General features: G+C 37.2%; 5 protein-coding genes across 5 annotated transcripts; 2 read left to right on the top strand and 3 right to left on the bottom strand.

The window, feature by feature from the left end:
* Positions 1-3,052: 3,052 nt before the first annotated feature.
* On the bottom strand, positions 3,053-3,262 carry M406DRAFT_227584 (uncharacterized protein; the record flags this gene model as incomplete). Its single annotated transcript, XM_040915774.1, has 1 exon — positions 3,053-3,262. A coding segment is annotated over one exon (210 nt), but the record flags the coding sequence as incomplete, so codon positions are not given.
* Positions 3,263-4,834: 1,572 nt separating this feature from the next.
* On the bottom strand, positions 4,835-5,071 carry M406DRAFT_263097 (uncharacterized protein; the record flags this gene model as incomplete). Its single annotated transcript, XM_040917563.1, has 1 exon — positions 4,835-5,071. A coding segment is annotated over one exon (237 nt), but the record flags the coding sequence as incomplete, so codon positions are not given.
* Positions 5,072-8,003: 2,932 nt separating this feature from the next.
* M406DRAFT_261209 (uncharacterized protein) lies at positions 8,004-8,441 on the top strand (the record flags this gene model as incomplete). Its single annotated transcript, XM_040917421.1, has 1 exon — positions 8,004-8,441. One exon carries the CDS (start codon positions 8,004-8,006, stop codon positions 8,439-8,441), a length of 438 nt encoding a protein of 145 aa, XP_040775002.1.
* Positions 8,442-16,062: 7,621 nt separating this feature from the next.
* M406DRAFT_262286 (uncharacterized protein) lies at positions 16,063-16,554 on the top strand (the record flags this gene model as incomplete). Its single annotated transcript, XM_040917500.1, has 1 exon — positions 16,063-16,554. The coding sequence occupies one exon, from the start codon at positions 16,063-16,065 to the stop codon at positions 16,552-16,554; it is 492 nt and encodes a 163-aa protein (XP_040775001.1).
* Positions 16,555-19,196: 2,642 nt separating this feature from the next.
* Positions 19,197-19,352, bottom strand: M406DRAFT_261176 (uncharacterized protein; the record flags this gene model as incomplete). Its single annotated transcript, XM_040917420.1, has 1 exon — positions 19,197-19,352. A coding segment is annotated over one exon (156 nt), but the record flags the coding sequence as incomplete, so codon positions are not given.
* Between the last annotated feature and the right edge of the window lie 1,962 nt (positions 19,353-21,314).

Genomic DNA, 21,314 nt, shown 5'->3' with positions numbered 1-21,314 from the left:
CTTGCATGTAGCTAACAATCTGTGCTTTTTCTTTCAGGAGTCTAATAAGCAGCAGAATAATAGCCAGTTTACAGACTAGCGGAACTCAGTATTATTTCAAAATGCTAATACTGATATCTCGCCTCAGCAACATATTAAGAAAGCCTTTCTTATTGCTATTCAATCAGAGCTAAGCAGGGCAAATAGGGTTCTATAACAGGCTGAGTTCTTCAGGAGAAGCCTAGATTAGTGGAGAGCAAAGAGAGGTATTAAGAGCTTTGAAAGCATACAGATCTCAGATAGGGCTAGGGAAGCCTGAGTTTATCCTGCGAATATACAGCTCCGAGAGGATACAAAGGCTATTAAGTTTACTCCCAGCGAAATAGGCCGAATGCAGCGCTCGCTTCCGCCCCTGCCAGCCTCTTCTACAAGAGCAGAAAGCTAAGTCCTCCATCCTCTTTCGCCAGTTCCTGAAGCAGCTCCCCCCTCTTCATCTTCCAGCAGGCTACAGAGGCTTAGCTTTATATAGGGTATAATATGGATTAAGATTGCAAGCTGGGGCAATACTGCTATTATTACCTCTGCTTCTCCTAGCTCTGATCAGAGCCTCTCCTTCAGTATTGCAGAGCGCCAGAAGTCAGTTTCCTTCTTGCAATCGAAGTTACAATCAGAATCAGAATCAGAATTGCTTATGCAGATATATCCCTGCATTGATACAGTAGCTAATCTGCTGCAAGGTAGTCAGCTGCAATCTTTCAATAGCAAGAATGTTGCTTAATAAGCTATTTCGAAATCTATATTGCAGATAAGTATTCAGGAGAAGCTGCTATCAAGATCTTTCAGCATAAAAAGCGATATTTCGATAGCTAGCTAGTTTTTACAGAGCTCAGCAGAAAGGCAAGATATACGCTCTCTCTTCCCTATACCAGCAACAACTTCATTTCGACAGCCAATGCCAGCTTATAAAGCTAGTTTCGAAAGCTAGCAAGCTATGCTAAACAAGCTTTCTCAGAGATCAGAATAGAGTTCAGGGCAAGATGCAAGAGCGCTGAGAATAGAAAGGTGTAAGGCGAGTAAGAGGATAGGAGCATGAGAGTAATGATTAGAGAAGACTGAAGATAGCAGATATAGGTATTGCGCTGGTTTTTTTAAGCTTTTAGCTTCTTGATTTATATTTACAGCAAACAGAAATTGCTATCTCTATGCACTAAGCTCTAATTACTAGTTTATTAACTAATTTCTACTCTTCTCTTGTTTGCTAGTTTATAGCTTCTATTATCTTAAGAAAAACTCAGTACAAATTATTCGTCTCTATATTATGCTACTTGCAGCGCTAGCTTATTCACTCATATAAGAAGCTCTTCTTAAAAAGCTCTTCTTGATCTTTCTCTATAAGATTATAAATCAGCGCTTCTATTCTAAAGCTAAGAGCTCAGAGCTCTCCTATAACTGATATAAGAAGCTTTGAATACTAGCAGATACTACTCAGCTTTCATAAGAAGAATTTCTAATCAGATACTAGCTTATTCCAAGAAGCGCAGTATGCCTAGAGTATACTACATTTGGAGTATTCAGCATATACTGCTAAACGCTTTTGCGCAAAGATTCCTTTCTGCAGCTGAGCTTGCCTGCTCTCAATCTCGTGCTAGACTAAGTTATGCTTAAATAAGCAGCTCGCCCTAATATGCCAAGCTAGCAAGCCAAGCTCTCTCTCTCAGCCTTTGCAGAGAACACAGACGCTAGCCTATGCCTCAAGCTGCTAAACTAATGCTATAATTATCTTACTTCTCTCTTAGTAGTTCTTGAGAACTTCTCTCTGCATCCAGCTGCTTCTTTGCTTTATCTGTTCAAAATGCTTGCTGCTAAGCTCCTGATCAGAATCCAGCTTATGCTTCTAGCTAGCTAGCCTGCAGTAATTGCAGGAAATCTCATCTAGCATGCACTGCATTTGATCGAACTGCTTATCAAGAACCTGATTGAGAAGAATATGTTGATATCTCTTTATATGCAGATATTAGCTTATCTCAGAGCTAGCATTCCAAGGCGAATATTCATTCCAGAAAAGAGTTGCTTGAGAGAACTTGCTATCTCGGCCTGCTCGTTCGCTTTCTTAAGCATAGTTTCGTATATTTCTTGGAAGCTCTGCATGAATAACTGCATATACATTAGGAATATTCAGATCCATCTTTAATATACTAATTGCAACAATTATGCAATTATAATTATTAATCCATTGCTGCAGAATTGCAGTCTTGCTTAAAGTATTAGCAACTCTGCTGTAATAAATCTCACATTCCAGAGCAGATCCGAGGCTTTCTACCTAGCGAACTGTGCTACTATAGATAATCACTCTTCCCTTCTTCATCTTAGCAAGAGTTCTCTTTATCTCCCTGCAAACAGAAGCTTCTCTCTGATTAGAAGAGATCTGTTGAATAATATAGCGAATATTTTTGCGAATAGTAGATATTCGAAAAACTAATGATTTAGAGATGCATAGAGCTTAAAAGAGAGATGCCTCATCCTTTGGCAGTAGTATAGCTGTAAGGAAGATTTGCTGTATATCAAACGCTGCGATAGCAAATCCAAGCTCTTGAAGTTTTGATTAAAAGGTATTATTTGTATTAAGAGCAATATAGTACTCATTTATTACAATGCAGTCAAGCTGCTCTTGAGTATACAAGCAATTGATAAAGCTAGAGAACTGCTTAAAGATAGCAGATTCAGATGAAATAAAGATGATAGCAGCAGTGTGATTAAGCTTGGATAAAGTTCATATAGATATATCAATCTAATAAGTTTGGCATTTCTGAAATAAATCTTTCTGAAGAGCAATAAGCGGAGTGATAATAATTGTTATGCCCTAGGGTGAACAGTATGCTAGAAGCAAAAAGAAAAGAGCTTTTCCACTGTCTGTGCTAGCGATCTGCAGAATAAGAGTCTCTCCTCAAGCAATTGCACGGAAAACAAGCTCCTGATTGCTTTGAAACTAAGCTTCTGCTCTGATTATCTGTTGTAATTAGCCAAGAAGGTCAGTCTTGTATAGCTAACGAAAGCGCTGCAGCCAGCTCTGCTCTTATTCCTTTTCAAAAACCTCTCTCTTTCGCTTGAAAAGCACTGTAGAAGCGGAATGGCTTTGAAACCCGAGAAAGCGATGCCACTGAATGCTGGCTCTTCGAAACCGGTTTCTCCGGATAGCTATCTCAAACAGGCTCAGCTGCAGCTCTCTTCCATATACCATATGCGCTACAGCTGTGCTATACCCAGCTTGCAGATCGAGAATATTATCAGCTTCTTCATCATTACTAGTCAGATCATCTCCGCTGCTCTCAAGCTGGCCTTGCATATTGCTTTGATAGCTTTTCCCAAAATATTAACAAGCGATAACAATCGCGATATGCTGCCAGGCACTGATTGTAAGCTTTGTATCTATCAGCTGCAGGCTGTACTGCTAAAGAAAGCATCTTATCCGGTCTGCAAGCTATAGCTAGGAGCTAGAGGCTGAGAAGCTGTATTCCTCCTCTTCTTCTGGGTTTGCTAGCGGGAGGATCTGATCAGCTCAGAGCAGAGAGCTTCTTGCCTAGCTAGCTCCAAGAAGCTCTTCGATCTGCTGCTAGAAGGGGAGAGCTAGCTAGAGATACCAGACAAGAAGAGCGTTTACCTTGCACAGCAGGTATCAGTAGATAATCTTAAGCTAATCAGATGCTTAGTAGCTCTTGTAATAAAAAATAATAAAACAGATCAGCTCATCGTAAAGAAAGATATTTCGAAAGCCTTCATATACCGAGTTCTCTGATCAAAGCCCGAGGATCTCAGTAGTGCGGGCTGGCTAGCCTCCAGAGAAATGCAGAAGGAAGAGGATTTGCTCACGAAACCTCTCCGCCCGAAAGCGGAACTGGCTGATAGCAGAAGCCTGGAGCTATTAGCTGTACTTATCAAACCATGTGGTATACAGCTCTGTACTGCTCAGAATATGCTCTAGAAGCTACTGCTAGCTATTTATAAGCTATTGGTTGCAGCAATTAGCGAGAAAGGAATAGCTAATCTAGTCTTTATAATAATCATTCTAAAGCGAAAGCCAGTTAATCTGGGGCAGGGCTTCCAGATTTAGCGATTCGAGTATCTCAGCAAGGCTCTGCTATGCTAAGCTAAGGAGATTGTGAACCATATCGGAGATCTAATCAGTATACAGCTGGATGTTATAATAGGAAATAAGATTCCCTCGCTAGTCTACTCTGCTCTAAATAGCAGTAGTATAGCGGATCTTGAGGCTGTAGGATCTGGCTTTGAAGATCCAGTTGAGAGGAGTAAGCTTGGTTTCGAGGCTGGTGGTTGTTATAAATCGGAAGATCCTTGGCTGCAGGAGTTCGAAGAGCCTGCAGTAATGCTTCAGTGCTTCTTCTCGCAAGGTCTTCTGAGATAGTACAGCTAGCTTCTCGTTCATCTCCTTCTCCTGCTCGAGATAGGCTTAAAGGACTATAAGTATGCAAGCTAGCTTAATGATAGCAGAGTAGATAAAAGTATAATTAAGCGGTATTTCCTATTCATTATCTGCTCGGATATTGAGAATAGCAAGAGCGCTGAGGAGAGCACTCTTATATTCAGCATCTGGAAGAGGATGATCGAGAAGCTGAACTACAAAGTTCAGGCATGCTTTATTCTAGCGCGCTGCAGCTGTAGCAGAAGGAATCCCAGCTGTATTTTCAAGCTAGTATAGAAGGCGGGTATAAAGAGCGCTCTGTTCGGTGGTAAAGCGATAGAGAGGTTTCTAATTAGAGCTAAGAGCTTGTGTCTGTATAATATAGCTTAGAATGCAGCGCTAGATCTCCGTATATCGCTGCCATGAACTGCTCTCGAGTCAGCTATCGAATGGCTGTTTAGGCTTGATATGCTTATTCTTCCGATTGATCTCGAAGAGGACAGAATAGCTAACAACAGATGCAACTGCAGTATAGCGAGCCTGCTGAGCATTACGCTGAAAGCTCTGCCAGAGGGCCTGCAGAGTCGGCTCGTTGTCCCAGATCGGCGAAACCAGCTCCTTAGTTCTGATCAGATCTAGCCCCTGCAGATGAGTTGCCCAGCCTACCCTTCGGAGCTAGAGATTGAGCTCCAGCTGGTTGTTTCCTTCCTGGATAATCCAGTCTGTTAGATTGGCTAGCTGCTGCTATATCTAGCGGAAGGATGCTGTGATCAGCTGCCTCGGATCCTCTGGAATGCTGAGCTGGCTGTTCTCAGGCCTGCTCTGGCATTGAACCTCGAATCATCTGCTGGCCTGCCAGCTCGGAAAGAGCCTTTGGCAGCATACCTGCATTCGCTATGGGACGGAGGAAGCTATCTCCTAGGCAGACGGGCAGCTATCTGTGCAGGGATTTACTTACTTATGCAAGAGGCGATAGTAGTCTCGTATCTTATAAGCTTGTCTGGTAATGAAAGAGCATTCTCGATAGGCAAGGCTATTAGTTTGAATATTGCTAAGCAGCGGAATAGCGATGCTTGCTGAATCAGGAAACTGGAAATGCTGCAGATCTTGTTGAGTATAATAGATGCTAGGCAGGCTCTGAATGCAGCTTGCAATAGCTTATTGCTCTTTTCTAAGCATTCTATAGCGTGCTGAAGCTAGATATGCTGCTATCTCATCAGCTACAACGCTAAACTAGCATTCTCTACATATTATAATATATAATAGAGAGTAGAAAAACAAAGAATAAATAGAATTAGCTATAGCTAAGTTCTGATCAGAATAGCAGATTAGAAATACAGATTAGGATAAGCTCTAAAAATAATGCTAGATAATTGGTTGTTTTCAATACGGATAGAAATGCAAGTCTAACCTTCTCAATCTTTACTCTAGAAATGCAAATTCTGCAATTGAAATAGAAAGAGAGATAATGAGAACTTGAAATTCAGAAATGATAGAGTTTTAAGGGAGGCGATCAGACTTCAAATTGAAATGAGACAGAAAGCTTAAAATTTGAGTTGAGGACAGTTTGCAGAAAAAAAAACGATCCGCTACCCCCTGCATTTGCTAGCGCCGAAAATTCTCCCACCCAAAAAAACTGTCTTCTACCTTAAGGACACTTTGACTTTAGGATAGTGCTTCTAGTTATACTGCATTTAGTTCGTAGATAAGAAAGAATTTGAGCTGTTTTCCTTCTTATAGCAGAATCTTGTAATTATATAAGCTGTATTCCGATAATTCTATATTCAATTCTCTCTGGAATAGTTTCTTAAATCTGTAATATTCTTATAGTATATTCGCGAGTATTGGTTCTGGTTCTTGTACTGTTTCTGCTATCTGAAGGAATAGTAGGTATTGTTAAGCATACTTCTTTTCGTTTATTGTTTTTGGTAACGTTCTTGAGAGCTTTGAGCATTTGCTCCGAGCTGAACTGAGCGCTCGAGAGCCTGGTTTCGCGGTTTTTTTCGTATGAGTTTATAATCTATATTCTGAAGCTTTTCCTTATTGCTTTGGAGCGAACTGACTTGCTAAGGATCTTGCTTCTGTTGTTTTGCTAATCTGTTAGCGCTCTAGCATTATTTGGATTTGCTTGTTACTAGATTCTTCTCCTTGAATTGCTAGCTCTGCTAGTTTGAAAGTATGTGAGAAGTTGTATAAAGCTTCTTTTTCTGAGTATTCTTCAACTACTAGCTTCGATTCTGTACTGTTGATTGTAATTATTTTTTTGAGTATAGCTTGTTCTTATAAGATCTAGCTAGTAATCCAATCGATTCGAGAATTATGCTCTTTAAGCTATAAAAGTCTTATAATTAGCTTATGCTATGCTATATCTGTGATATTAAAAGAAATCTGGATTGTATATTTCTGAATTAAGATAAATAAATAATTAGTCTTCTTATTAATTACTCTCTGGTTATATGCAACAAATTATTCTTTTATAGTACTGAGAGTGTATGAATGCTTCTTCTATCTCCATTGTAGTTATGCTTAGTTAATAATGTATGGAAATATGAAGTTTCCCTAAGCGCTATTATTCAATAGTGCGCTATACTTATATTCTTAAATGTATATATTGAACTTAATATAAGCATAATCTATTCTGAAAGCTTTATATAAGAATTATTCTAATCTAATTATCTGCAGTTCCTTTACAAGCAATCCTATTCTTTTGAGTTTATTAAGAGTTACTTGTTCTTCTAAGCTTGCTTTGCTGCTTCTTAAGCAAGCTTCTTAGCTTGTTTTTGCTTGTATTATTATTATTTCTGATCTTTCTTCTATTAATGCTAGTTACAAACTTTGTTATTAATATGAATTATACAGAATATCATCTTATACTGCTATCATTTTATCTTCTTATTTATATATTATATAGAATAATTATCTAATAATCCAATATATGCATTGTAATACTATCTATTAAGAACTTCTCTGAAGCAGAATTCCTATTCTTTAACAGCTTGAAGGATTTATTCTAGTTCTCTAACAGGGAATTATTTATATTATATCTTCTCTGAGAAATGCATTCTGCAGCTATGTAATGAGCACTGCAGCAATCCGAAGATTCCTAAGTACACGAAGGGGTTTATGCTAACAAGAGCGGTATCAAAGTGTCAAGTCCTTAAATACGGAACCGTACAAGTCCTAGTAAGCGATGCAAGTGTTTACTGCCTTTGGGGCTATCAGAGTAGAGAGTAATCTGATACTTAGATTGACAACTGAAGAGCTACGTATAGTGATCTATCTAGTAATAATGAATGTATCCTTATATATCCAGCTCTTTATCGTAGCTCACCTGGCTCACTGTGATCCGTGATTCGTGTTGTGGTGATCCGGTGAGTGGCTCACTTGTTTTGCCGTGATCCAACCCTAACCCTTGCTTATGTAATTTCTGGTAGTTATCCGATGTTGGATCGTATCACCTGGTTCTCTATTGGCAGAGCCTGTTTCGTAATCTGCATGTTGAATGGATCATAACATCATCTCCCTCCTATCAATCATTATCCTCAACATACTTCTGTAAGTTTCCTGGCAAGCTGTTCGTAAGCTTAGTTATGCCTTCCTAATTGAGATGTTGAACAGAATCGAAAAGTCCCTTTCTCGAAAATCCGAACAACATCTTCAGCTTTCTCTAACTATTGATCTCCAAAGCTTCGAAGTTATGCTTTGTTCTTTCTGTATATCGAAGGGATTGGAGTGTAAGATGATGGAAGGTACTAAGCGGTATTCCTGTTGTATTCGTCGGGATCGTTCCTGTGATAATTCCGATGTTCCGGTAAATGCTTGTGAGTTTCATTCCTTTTCTAAGTTTTTCCTTGTTCGTTTTCTGATTCTTATGATAGTGTCTCGTATTACTACCGAACTTGGTTGCTTAGATCAGAAGGAGTTGGATGCGGAGGAAGTTCTTCTCGAGCTTCAGTCCAAATTGGGTAAGGCAACAGCTCGCTTGGTGCGTTTGCGGAAGCAGAAATGTTCTCTGCATGATTGTAGCGCGAAGATGGTTAGTTAGAGTTTGCGCTTTCTGGATGAGTTGGAGGAGAAGGAGTGTTGGGAGGAGGATGCTTAGCGTGCTGCCGAATCTGAGGCTGTAGCTGAGGTTTAATCCTGGGGTGCCCTCGATGTGGTGGATTGGAACAGCATTTTGGAAAGCGAGATTTCTGAAGCTCCTGGATCTCGGCCTGGGGCGGAGCAGCTGTCCTAGGTGCTGATTTCTTTCTTCTTCTAATACTCAGCTATCTTTTCCTGAGCATTTTTAACGTTTTTCTGCGGTTCCCAAGAATTTTTGCTTGCTGAATAATCTTTCCATTTGATAAGATATTCCCTCGTGCTGTCTATGCTTCTATGCTTGAGAATCTTTTCTATCTCATACTCTGATTCATTATTTTCCACTTCTGCTATATTGTCTATTGGTATTTCCTGTGCTACTAGTTCTAGCAATAAGATGTGGAAAACCGAGTGTATTCTCATTTCATAAGATAATGCTAACTCGTAATTAATCAGGGAAATTTGTTGCAAGATTTTGAATAGTCCCAACTTCTTATAATCGAGCTTATTGCTGGATCTAGTTGTTTTGATGTTTTTTCGAAGTAGGTAGATCTTATCTCCTTTCTATAGAATTGGTCTCTCAATCCTCTTGGAGTTTGTATATCGTATTATTTGTTCTTGAATGAATTGTAGTTCTAATCGGAGTTCCTCCTGAACTTTCTTGATCTTCTTAACTCTTTTATCTGCAGCTTCTGCATTTGCTTCTTGCAGTGCCTTGTAATAAGCTGTTGGATTGTATCTGTAGAGCATGAAGAATAGTGATTTCTTTGTTGTGCTTGTATCCGCGCTATTATAAGCAAACTGTGCAAGAAGCAACAGATTAATTCAGTTGTTCTGTTCCTAGTTGATATAGTATCGAAGGTATTGTTCAATAATCTGATTCATTCTTTCTATCTATTCATCTATTTGCAGATAAAATGCTATAGATATTCTATAGTATATTCTGAGCTGTTTTATGAGTAAAATTCAAAACTTTGAGTTGAACTTTCTGTTTCTATTAGAGATTACTTCTTCTGGTATGCTGTAGTTAGCAATAATTGTTCTGAGGAATGCATATGCAAGTTCTTCTGCTGTACTGCTTTCCTTGTAAAGAAGAAAGTAAGCATACTTGCTCAGTCTGCAAATCACTACTAGAATGCTATTGTATTGCATCTTAGTTAAGAATTCTTGTAAGAGAGATAGCTTGATAATAAAGTTTAAACTAATGGATTGCTAAACAGTTGTAGGTACTGGTAAGGGGTGCAGTAGTTTGTAAGGCTTATATCTTTCTATCTTATTCTTCTTGCAGCTATTGTATTATTATAGAATACTTTCAATCCTTTTTCTAAGATCTGATAGGTTTTAGTATCTTTTAATGCATTCATAAATTGCTCTAGTTCTCTAGTGCTTGTATGCTGATGCATTGTATACATCCTTAATGTAGTTGTTTTGTTCATTTAGAGTTATTGATTCTGGATTCTTTTCTGAAGGTTCTATTCTGAGAGCAGCATTCAGTTCTCTGTATGCATTGATGAGATTTCCTGATTCATCTTGGGCGAAGATGTTCTATATATCCGAAGAATCTGCATCTCGATGGTCTGATCTTCTGCTGAGAGCGTCTGCTCATCCATTCTCTAAGCTTTTGCAGTGTATAATCTTGAAGTTGAATTGTAAGAGAAATTCTGCTTATCTAACTTATTGCTTATTCAAAACCTTGGTTGTTATAAACGTAGTCAGATTCTTGTAATCCGAGTGAACTATGATCGAATATTGTATGCTAATGAGATAGTATTGCTACTTCTCAAAAGCTTTCACTATTGCTATGAGTTTCTGATTAGAGATCTTGTAGTTGATTTCCAAGCTATTCAACTTCTTTGAGAAGTTGCTTATAATCCTTAAACATTCTTGGTTATCTTGCTAATCAAGTTGTTCTCCGAGTGCATATCTTGATGCATTAGTCTCAATTTCAAAAGATTTGTAGGGGTTTGCTTCATACAGAACTGGTTCTGAAGTAATATGCTTGATGATCTCGTTGAAGGCTTCTTGTATCTTGGAGATCTATTCGAAAGGCTGTTCTTTTTTGGTAAGATTTGTAAGAGAGTATGCAATTCAGCTGTAGTTTCTAATGAACTGCTTATAGAAGTTAATATATTCGAGGAAAAATCTAATATTCCTGATATTTCTGGGAACTGGCTAATTCCTAACAGCTTCTATCTTATCTTTCTGTAGCTTAATGCATTCTAGCTCGATTGTAAATCCGAGATAGTTGATCTTTTGTATGTGAAAGTGATTCTTTGCAGATTCTATAAGGAGTTTTGCATCTTGAAGCGTTTGCAATACTGTTTCCATATGTTTCTTGTATTCTTTAAGTATTCGAGAATAAATAAGGATATTGTCAAGATAGGCAATGACGAACTGATTCAGATGCTTGTATAGAATGTGATTGATCATTTCCTGGAATGAAGCTGGAGCATTCGTTAAACCAAAGAGCATAATCAGATATTCGTAGTATTCATAGCATGTTCTGAAAGCAGTTTTCCATTCTTCTCCTTTCTTTACTCTAATTAGGTTATAAGCTCCTTTCAGATTCAGAACTGTAAATCACTGTGCTTCTTGCAATCTATCTTATAATTTCTTAATGAGTAGCAATGAGTATTGATTCTTGATTATGATATCATTGAGTTGCTTGTAGTTAATGCATAGCCTAAGCTTGCTGTTCTTCTTGAGTACAAACAGGATAGGGTATTCTGCTGGTAATTGCAATAATCGTATATATCTCTTTTTGAGATTCTCGTCGAGATACTCTCTAAGTGCTTCTAGCTATGCCTTGTCTAGTCTGTAAATAAGGAAGAATTTGAGCTGTTTCCCTTCTTGTAGCGGGATCTTGTAGTTATATGAGCTGTATTCTAGTAATCTCGTATTCAATTCTTTCTGGAATAGTTTCTTGAACTTGTGATATTCTCATAGTATATTTGCGAGTGTTGGTTCTGGTTCTTGTGCTGTTTCTGCTACCTGGAGGAACAGTAGGTACTGTTGAGCGTGCTTCTTTTCGTTCGTCGTTTTTGGTGACGTTTTTGAGAGCCTTGAGCGTTCGCTCCGAGCTGGACCGAGCGCTTGAGAGCCTGGTTTCGAGGTTTTTCTCGTGTGAGTTCATAATCCACTTTCTGAAGCTTTTCCTTGTCGCTCCGGGGCGGACCGACTTGCTAAGAGCCTCGCTTCCGTTGTTTTGCTAACCTATTAGCGCTCTAGCACTGTTTGAGTTCGCTTATTACTAGATTCTTCTCCTTGAACTGCTAGCCCTGCTGGTTTGAAGGTATGTGTGAAGTCGTATGAAGCCTCTTTTCCTGAGTATTCTTCAACCACTAGCTTCGATCCTGCGCCATTGATTATAACTATCTCTCTGGATATAGCTTGTTCTCATGAGATCTAGCTAGTAGTTCAATCAATTCGAGAATTATGCTCTTTGAGCTATGGAAGTTCTATAATCAGCTCATGCTATGCTATATCCGTAATATCAAAAGAAGCTCTGATTACACATCCTTGAATCAAGATAGATAGATAATTAGTCTTCTTATTAATTACTTCTTAGTTATATGCAACAGATTATTCTTCTACAATGCTGAGAGTATATGAGCGTCTTTTTCATTTCCATTATAGTTGTACCTGATTAACAATGTATAGAAATATGAAGTTTCTCTGAATATCACTATCCAATAGTGCGCTATACTTGTATCCTTGAATGTATATATTGAACTTGATATAAGCGTAATCTGCCTTGAAAGCTCTACATAGGAACTATTCTAGTTTAATTATCTGCAATCTCTTTACAAGCAATCCTGTTCTTTTGAATTTGTTAAGAACTGCTTGTTCTTCTAAGCTTATTTTGCTGCTTCTTAAGCAAGCTTCTTAGCTTGCTTTTGCTCGTATCGTCGTTATTCCTAATCTTTCTTCTATTAATGCTAGTTGCAAACTTTATCATTAATATGAATTATACAAAGTATTATTTTGCACTGCTATCATTTTATCTTCTTATCTATATATTGCATGGAATAGTTATCTGATAGCTCGATGTATGCGTTGTAGTATTGCTTGTTGAGAACCTCTCTGAAGCGGAGTTTCTGTTCTTCAACAGCCTGAAGGATTTGTTCTGGTTCTCTAACGGGAAACCATTCGTATTGCACCTTGTCTGAGAAATGCATTCTGCAGCTATAATAGATGCAGGAGATTCATACCAATTCGTGGTATAGATTGTAAAGTAAGCTAATCCGAGAATCTTCATCTTCTTATGCTTTAATGTTCTGCAAGGAGATGCAGATAAAGAGCTTCTCTAACTCTATTCTATAAACGAGATATTCAATTCATGTTATTCCCTTGTTCTACCCAATACTAAAGGGAAATCTTTCTGTAAGCTTCTTAGATTCATTGTTCACGAAAGACTTCAGTAAATCATTAGATTATTCATTCTGGCTTGATCTTTCTGTTGCTTAAGAGATGTTTTCAGTATTATTTAGATATTTATACCAATAACCAAGAGAATATCATCCTCTATTCATTTCTCTGATTATGATATCTGGTGCAGGTAATAGGGAATGGTGAAGAGCACTGTTGTTAAGTTCTTTCTCCAGCGCTTGAATGCTTTGTTTAATAACATCGGAGCAGTTCGAGTTGTTACTGCTTGTAGTTGTGTTAGGCATATACCCTCGCTCTGCTGTTGCTATCTGCCTGTAGTGCCTAGGTTTCTGAGGAAACCATCCTGAATCTTTCTTACTCAAGAGATGTGTTAAGCAGTTGTTGTCGTAGCAGAATGTTCAGCTGAGACTTCCGTGATCAACAGAGTTCGATACTTGCTCCAAGGGAGTGTTTTTGCTCAGTTGATTGGATTTCTGTTATCAAGCAACATTTATCTGGCATTCTTCCTGAACTAGTTGCTATTTGTTCTTTCGGGGTTGATAGCAGTTGTATGCGATGTATCCTTGTTTGTTGCAGTTGTAGCAAGTAACGCTGTTTCTCTTGCTATACTGCTTGTTAGCAGCATCGAGTTCCATAGGACTAGCATGCATAATGCTGCTCTGAGCTATACTATCATATTAACCGCTATTCTTATTTTGGAATTTCTTGCTTATATTAGCTGGAAACCTCCAAGTCTAACTTCCTCCTTTCTTAGATTTCTTCACTCATTGTTCATACAGATAGTTGTTGATGCAAATAGCTTGATTAGAGAACATCGCAAAGTTCTCTAGCCAATTCTGCTTGGAGATTTCATCTTTAATATCATCCTTGAGTCCCTTATAGTAATATTCCATAAGATTCTTATTTTCCCATGGAAGCTTTGCTGAGAGCTGCTTGAATCTGATTGTATAAGCAGAAGCTAACTTGGTCTGTTTGAGATTCATAAGCTGCTAAGCTGTGATGCATTCTTCATTGGAATTACCAAAGATCTTCTTGAAAGCTTTCTCAAAGCTCTCAAAGAAATCGAATATATTCTTAATATCCTGGGTACATGCATTGGAATTATTCTGATGCTCCAAGTGGTTGCGTAGAGAAGGTTTGTACTAGATGAGAGCATCTTTCTCGAAATGAGTTTCTGCAAGAATAATCTTCTCGGATTCCATAGTAAACTGAGTTGCATAGTGCAAAAAGTACGCCCTGCAATGAATAAGAAACCTATGCAGCATCTTCTGATTGCCATCATACATAGCGAGTTTATCCATCTTGTATGCCTTTCCAGCACTACTAGTGACTGCAGAGGTGAACTGCGCCTGCTGAGCTTGTTGGGCTAGCTAGGCCTGTTAGGCTAGCTGAGCCTATTAGTTAGCAATAGTAGCGCTCTGAGCCTGCTGTTATTCGCGCAGATCCTGGATACGCTGAATAAGCTGATACACCTGGTTAACCAGTTCTTCCTGAGTAGAGACGCACGGGAACGAAGAGGTTCCTGGAGGAGCCATCGTATTCCGTATTGCTCAAGGGAGTAATACTGAACCGTTCTTGAATAAGAATTATCAAAATGTAATGAGCACTGCAGCAATCCGAAGATTCCTAAGTATACGAAGGGGTTTATGCTAATAAGAGCAGTATCAAAGTATCAAGTCCTTGAATACGGAACCGTACAAGTCCTAGTAAGCGATGCAAGTATTCACTGCTTTTGGGGCTATCAGAGTAGAGAATAATCTGATACTTAGATTAACAACTGAAGAGCTATATACAGTAATCTATCTAGTAGTAATGAACGTATCTTTATATATTCAGCTCTTCATCGTAGCTCACCTAGCTCACTGTGATCCGTGATCCGTGTTGTGATAATCCGGTAAGTGGCTCACTTGTTTTGCTGTAATCCAACCCTAACCCTTGCTTATGTAATTTCTGGTGGTTGTCCGATGTTGGATCGTATCACCTGGTTCCCTGTTGGCGGGGCCTGTTTCGTGACCTGCATGTTGAATGGGTCATAACAAGCTATAATAGATGTAGGAGATTCATGCTAATTCGTAATGTAGATTGTGAAGTAAGCTGATTCGAGGATTCTTATCTTCTTATGCTTCAATGCTTTGCAAGAGAATGCAAATAAAGAGCTTTTCTAATTCTATCTTATAAACAAGATATTCAATCTATATTATTTCCTTATTTTACTCAATACTAAAGGAAAATCTTTCCATAGATTTCTTGAGTTTATTATTCACGGAAAGCTTTGGTGAACTATTAAATCATTTGTTCTAGCTTAATCTTTCTATTGCCTAAGAAGCATTTTCAGTATTATTCATATATTTGTATCAGTAATTAAGAGAATATTATTCCTTATTCATATTCCTAGTTATAGTGCTTAGTATAAGCAATAGAGAATATTAAAGAGTATTATTGCTAAGTTCTTCCTTCAATGCTTGAATGCTTTGTTCAGCAATATCGAAGTAGCTTAAATTATTGCTGCTCATGATTATATTAAGCGTATATACTCATTCTGCTATCACTATCTATCTATAATGCTTAGATTTCTGAGAAAACTATTCTAAATCTTCTTTACTCAAGAGATATATTAAGCAGTTATTATTATAGCAGAATTATAATAAGCACTGCAGCAATCCGAAGATTCCTAAGTACACGGAGGGGTTTATGCTAACAAGAGCGGTATCAAAGTATCAAGTCCTTAATACGGAACCGTACAAGTCCTAAGAAGTGATGCAAGTATTTACTGCCTTTGGAGCTATCAGAGTAGAGAGTAATCTGATACTTAGATTAACAACTGAAGAGCTATGTACTGAGTCTATCTAATGATAATGAATGTGTTCTTATATATCTAGCTCTTCAGTGTGAACTACAAGAGTTGGTGGTTGGTCGTTGCAGTTCACTGCTTGAACTGTGAGGATTGATCGTTGATTGCTCCGGTTCCTTTCTGATTGGCTACAGCTTGTAACTCTATCCCTGGATTACGTAATCTTTGCCAGTTATTCGTTGTTGAATCGTGATACCTGATTCTTGTTACTTGTAACTTGTTTCGTGATCTGCATGTTGGATAGATTATAATATCATCTCCTTCCTATCAGTCGTTATTCCCAACGATCTTTTGTAAGTATCCTAGCAAACTTTTCATATATGATCTTGCCTTTCTAATCCGAACAATGAATAGAATCGATAAGTCTCGTCACAAAAAGACGGAACAGTCTACCTCCCTCTGGCTCATTGCCCTTTCTCGTTGCGTTGAGATGCCAATGTGTTCTTTCTGCAAGAGTTGCAAAGCTCGCTGCCTTGCTTCTGAGGAGGATTCGTCACGCTGTACGGAGTGCATCAAGCATAAGCGTGGGAATTGTAATATGCATGGTTTGTCGCCGTTGCAAGTGGAAAAGATCGTAGCTCAGCATTCCGCTGCTGAGACTGCTCTTGATGACGCGGAGGAGGAGCTGGAGCGTGCTACAGCCAAGGTGCGCTGGTTGCGGAAACAGCGCAAGCTGTGGGCCGAGAAAATAGCGCGCGCGGTGCGCTGTGGTTTGGACACGATTGAGAAGCTTGATTGTGTGGAGGCGGAGGAGCTGGCGAAGGAGCAGCAAGCTCGTGTTCCTGCTGGTCCCCTTCCTGAGAGGTTTTCAGCTTTGGTCTCGGGAGAACTCTTCTGATCTCCTAGTAGTATGTTGGACTATTCCTTTTTAAGCGATATGGATGGTATCGAGGGTGATGGAGGTTCTTCTGGTGCTCGAGAGGTTCGTCCTGAGTTGGAGGATTTGGGGAGTGAGGTTTCTGGAGCTTCTGAGTCTCGGTCCGGGGCGGAGCGATCGTCTTAGATACTGGTTTCCTTCCTTTTCCAATACTCAGCTACTCTTTTCTGAGCGTTCTTAACGTTTTCCTGTGGTTCTCATGAGTTTTCGCTTGCTGAGTAGCTTTTCCATTTGACAAGATATTCCCTCGTATTGTCTATGCCTCTGTGCTTGAGAATCTTCTCTACTTTGTATTCTGGTTTATTGTTTTCTACTTCCACTGTATTATCCGTTAGTATTTCCTGTACTGCTAATTCCAGCAGTAAGATGTGGAAAACTGGGTGTATCCTCATCTTATGAGATAATGCTAATTCGTAATTAACTGGAGAGATCCATTGTAAGATTTTGAATAATTCTAACTTCTTATAATCGAGTTTATTGCTAAATCTTATTATTTTAATGTTTTTTCGAAGTAAGTAAGCCTTATCTTCCTTCTGTAGGATTGATTCCTCAATCCTCTTGGAGTTTGCATATTGTACTATTCGTTCCTGGATGAATTGTAATTCTGATTGGAGTTCCTCCTGAACTTTCTTGATCTTCCTAATCCTCTTATCTGCAGCTTCTGCATCTGCTTCTAGCAGTGCCTCGTAATAAGCTGTTAAATTATATTCGTAGAATATAAAGAATGATAACTTCTTTATTATGCTTATATTTGCGCTATTATAAGCGAACTGTGCAAGAGATAATAGATTAATCCAATTATTCTGTTCCTAATTAATATAGTATTGTAGATACTGTTCAACAACTTAATTCATTCTTTCCATCTATTCGTTTGTTTGTAAGTAAAATGCTGTAAATATTCTGTAGTATGTTCCGAGCTGTTTCATAAGTAAAGTTCAAAATTTCGAATTAAACTTTCTATCTCTATCAGAGATTACTTTCTCTAGCATGCTATAATTAGCAATAATTATTCTGAGAAATATATATACAAGTTTCTCTACTATACTACTTTTCTTATAAGAAAGAAAATAAGCATACTTGCTCAGTTTGCAAATCACTACTAGAATGCTATTATATTATACTTTAGTTAAGAATTCTCATAAGAAAGATAGCTTAGTAATAAAATCTAGACTAATGAATTGCTAAATAGTTATAAATATTGATAAGAAGTATAATAGTTCGTAAAGCTTATATCTTTCTGCTTTATTCTTCTTGCAGCTGTTGCATTGTTATAGAATATTCTTAATTCTTTTTCTAAGATCTGATGAGTTCTAGTATCTTTTAATATATTTATAAGTTGCTCTAATTCTCTAATGCTTATATGCTGATATACTGTATATATTCTTGATATAGTTATCTTGTTCGTTCGGAATCATTGATTCTGGATTCTTTTTCGAAGATTCAATTCTGAGAGCAGTATTCAGTTCTCTATATGCATTAATGAGATTTCCCAACTCATCTTGAGCGAAGATGTTCTATATATTCGAGAAATCTGTATCTTAATAGTTTGATTTTCTACTGAGAGCATCTGCTTATTCGTTTTCTAAGCTTTTGCAGTATACAATTTTAAAGTTGAATTATAAGAGGAATTCTGCTTATCTGATTTATTGCTTATTCAAAATCTTAATTATTATAAATATAGTTAGATTCTTATAATCCGAATGAATTATGATTAAATATTATATGCTAATGAGATAGTATTACTACTTCTTAAAGATTTTTACTATTGTTATAAGTTTCTGATTAGGAATTCTATAGTTGATTTCCAAGCTATTCAACTTCTTCGAGAAGTTGCTTACGATTCTTAGATATTCTTAGTTATTTCGCTAGCTTAGTTATTCTCCGAATGCATATTCTGATATATTGGTTTTAACTTCAAAGAGTTTATAAGGATCTGCTTTATACAGAACTGGCTCTGAGGTGATATGCTTGATGATCTCATCAAAAGCTTCTTATGCTTTGGAGATTCATTCGAAGGATTAATTCCTTTTGATAAGATTTGTAAGAGGATGTGCGATTTAGCTATAGTTCTTGATGAATTATCTGTAGAAATTAACATATCCGAGAAAAGATCTAATATCTCTGATGTTTCTGAGAATTAGCTAGTTTCTAACAGCTTCTATCTTATCTTTCTGTAGCTTAATATATTCCAGCTCGATCGTGAATCCGAGATAGTTGACTTTTTGTATATGAAAGTAGCTCTTTGCAAGCTCTACAAGAAGCTTTGCATTCTAGAGCATTTGTAATACTATTTCCATGTATTTCTTGTATTCTTTCAATGTTCGAAAGTAAATAAGAATATCATCGAGATAAGCAATAACGAACTGATTCAGATGCTTGCATAGAACATAATTAATTATTTCCTGAAATGAAGCTGAAGCATTTGTTAATTCAAAGGATATAATTAAATATTCGTAGTATTCGTAGCGAGTTCTGAAAGCAGTTTTCCATTCTTCTTCTTTCTTTACTCTGATTAGATTGTAAGCTTCTTTCAGATTCAGAACTATAAATCATTATACTTCTTGCAGTCTATCTCATAGTTCCTTAATAAGTAGCAGCGGATATTAGTTCTTGATTATAATATTGTTAAGTTGCTTATAATCAATATACAGCCTGAGCTTGCTATTCTTCTTGAATATAAACAGGATGGGATATTCTGCTGGTGAGTAGGATGGTTGTATATATTCTTTCTTAAGGTTCTCGTTAAAGTACTCCCTAAGTATCTTTAGCTATGCTTTGTTTAGTTTGTAGATAGGGAAGAATTTGAGCTATTTCTCTTCTTATAGCAGGATCTTGTAGTTATATAAACTATATTCTAGCAATCCTATATCCAATTCTTCCTGAAACAGTTTCTTGAACTTATAGTATTCTCATAATATGTTTGCGAGTGTTAGTTTTGATCCCTGTGCTGTTTCTGCTACCTGGAGAAATAGTAGATACTGTTAAGCATACTTCTTTTCTAATAGCATTTTCGAGAGCTTTAAGCGTTTGCTCCGGGCTAGACTGAGCGCTTGAGAGCTTGGTTTCGAGGTTTTTCCTATATAGATTTACAATTCACATTCTGAAGCTTTTCCTTGTTACTCCGAAGCGAACCAACTTGCTGAGAGTTTCGCTTCCGTTGTTTTGCTAATCTGTTAGCGCTCTAGCACTATTTGGATTTGCTTGTTACTAAATCCTTCTCCTTGAACTGCCAGCTCTGCTAACTTGAAAGTATGTGGGAAGTTGTATGAAGCTTCTTTTCCTGAGTATTCTTCAATCACTGGCTTCGATCTTGTATTGTTGATTATAACTATTTCTCTGGGTATAGCTTGTTCTTATAAGATCTGGCCAGTAGTTCAATCGATTCGAGGATTGTGCTCCTTGAGCTATAGAAGTTCTATAATCAGCTCATACTATGCTATATCCGTAATATTAAAGGAAGCTCTGATTATGCATTCTTGAATCAAAATAAATAGATAATCAGTTTTCTTATCAATTACTTCTTGGTTATATGCAACAGATTATTCTTTTATAGTGCTGAGAGTATATGAATATCTCTTTTATCTTTATTATAATTGTATCTGATTAATAATATATAAGAATATAAAGTTTCTCTAAGCATTACTATTCAATAGTATGCTATATTTGTATTCTTAAATATATATATTGAACTTAATATAAGCATAATCTGTTCTAGAAGCTTTATATAGAAACTGTTCTGATCTGATTGTTTGCAGTTTCCTTACAAGCGATCCTATTCTTTTGAATTCATTAAGAACTATTTATTCTTCTAAGCCTGCTTTGCTACTTCTTGAGCAAGCTTCTTAGCTTGCTTCTGCTCATATTATTATTATTCCTAGCCTTTCTTTTATTAATGCTAATTGCAAACTTTATTATTAATATAAATTATGCAGAGTATTATCTTGCACTGCTATCACTCTATCTTTTTATCTATACATTGTATAAAGCAATTATCCGGTAGCTCGATATATGCATTGTAATATTGCTTGTTGAGAACTTCTCTGAAGCAGAATCTCTGTTCTTCAACAGCTTAAAGAATTTATTCTGATTCTCTAATAGGAAATCATTTGTATTGCATCTTCTCCGAGAAATGCATTCTACAGCTATAATAGATACAGAAGATCTATGCTAATTCGTAGTATAGATTGTAAAGTAAGCTGATCTGAAGATTCTCTTCTTCTCATGCTTCAATATTTTGCAAGGAAATATAGATAAAGAGCTCCTCTAGTCCTATTCTATAGATAAGATATTCAATCTATATTATTTCCTTATTTCATTCAATACTAAAGAGAAACTTTTCCGTAGATTTCTTGGATTTATTGTTCACGGAAAACTCTAGTAAATCATTGAATTGCTTATTCTAGCTTAATTGTAATGAGCACTGCAGCAATCCGAAGATTCCTAAGTACACAAGAGGTTTTATGCTAACAAGAGCGGTATCAAAGTATCAAGTCCTTGAATACAGAACTGTACAAGTCCTAATAAGCAATGCAAGTATTCACTGCTTTTGGAACTATCAGAGTAGAGAGTAATCTGATACTTAGATTGACAACTGAAGAGCTATGTACGAGATCTATCTAATGGGAATGAACGTATTCTTATATATCCAGCTCTTCAGTATGAATATATTGGATAGCAACATATCCAAGTTATTCTGATAGCTCTGGATAGCATATATCCGA

Source organism: Cryphonectria parasitica (assembly GCF_011745365.1).
Source record: "Cryphonectria parasitica EP155 unplaced genomic scaffold M406scaffold_6, whole genome shotgun sequence".
Classification (NCBI taxonomy): domain Eukaryota; kingdom Fungi; phylum Ascomycota; class Sordariomycetes; order Diaporthales; family Cryphonectriaceae; genus Cryphonectria; species Cryphonectria parasitica.
The sequence above is the reverse complement of the archived record's forward strand: the minus strand, read 5'-3'. Positions and strand labels throughout refer to the sequence as shown.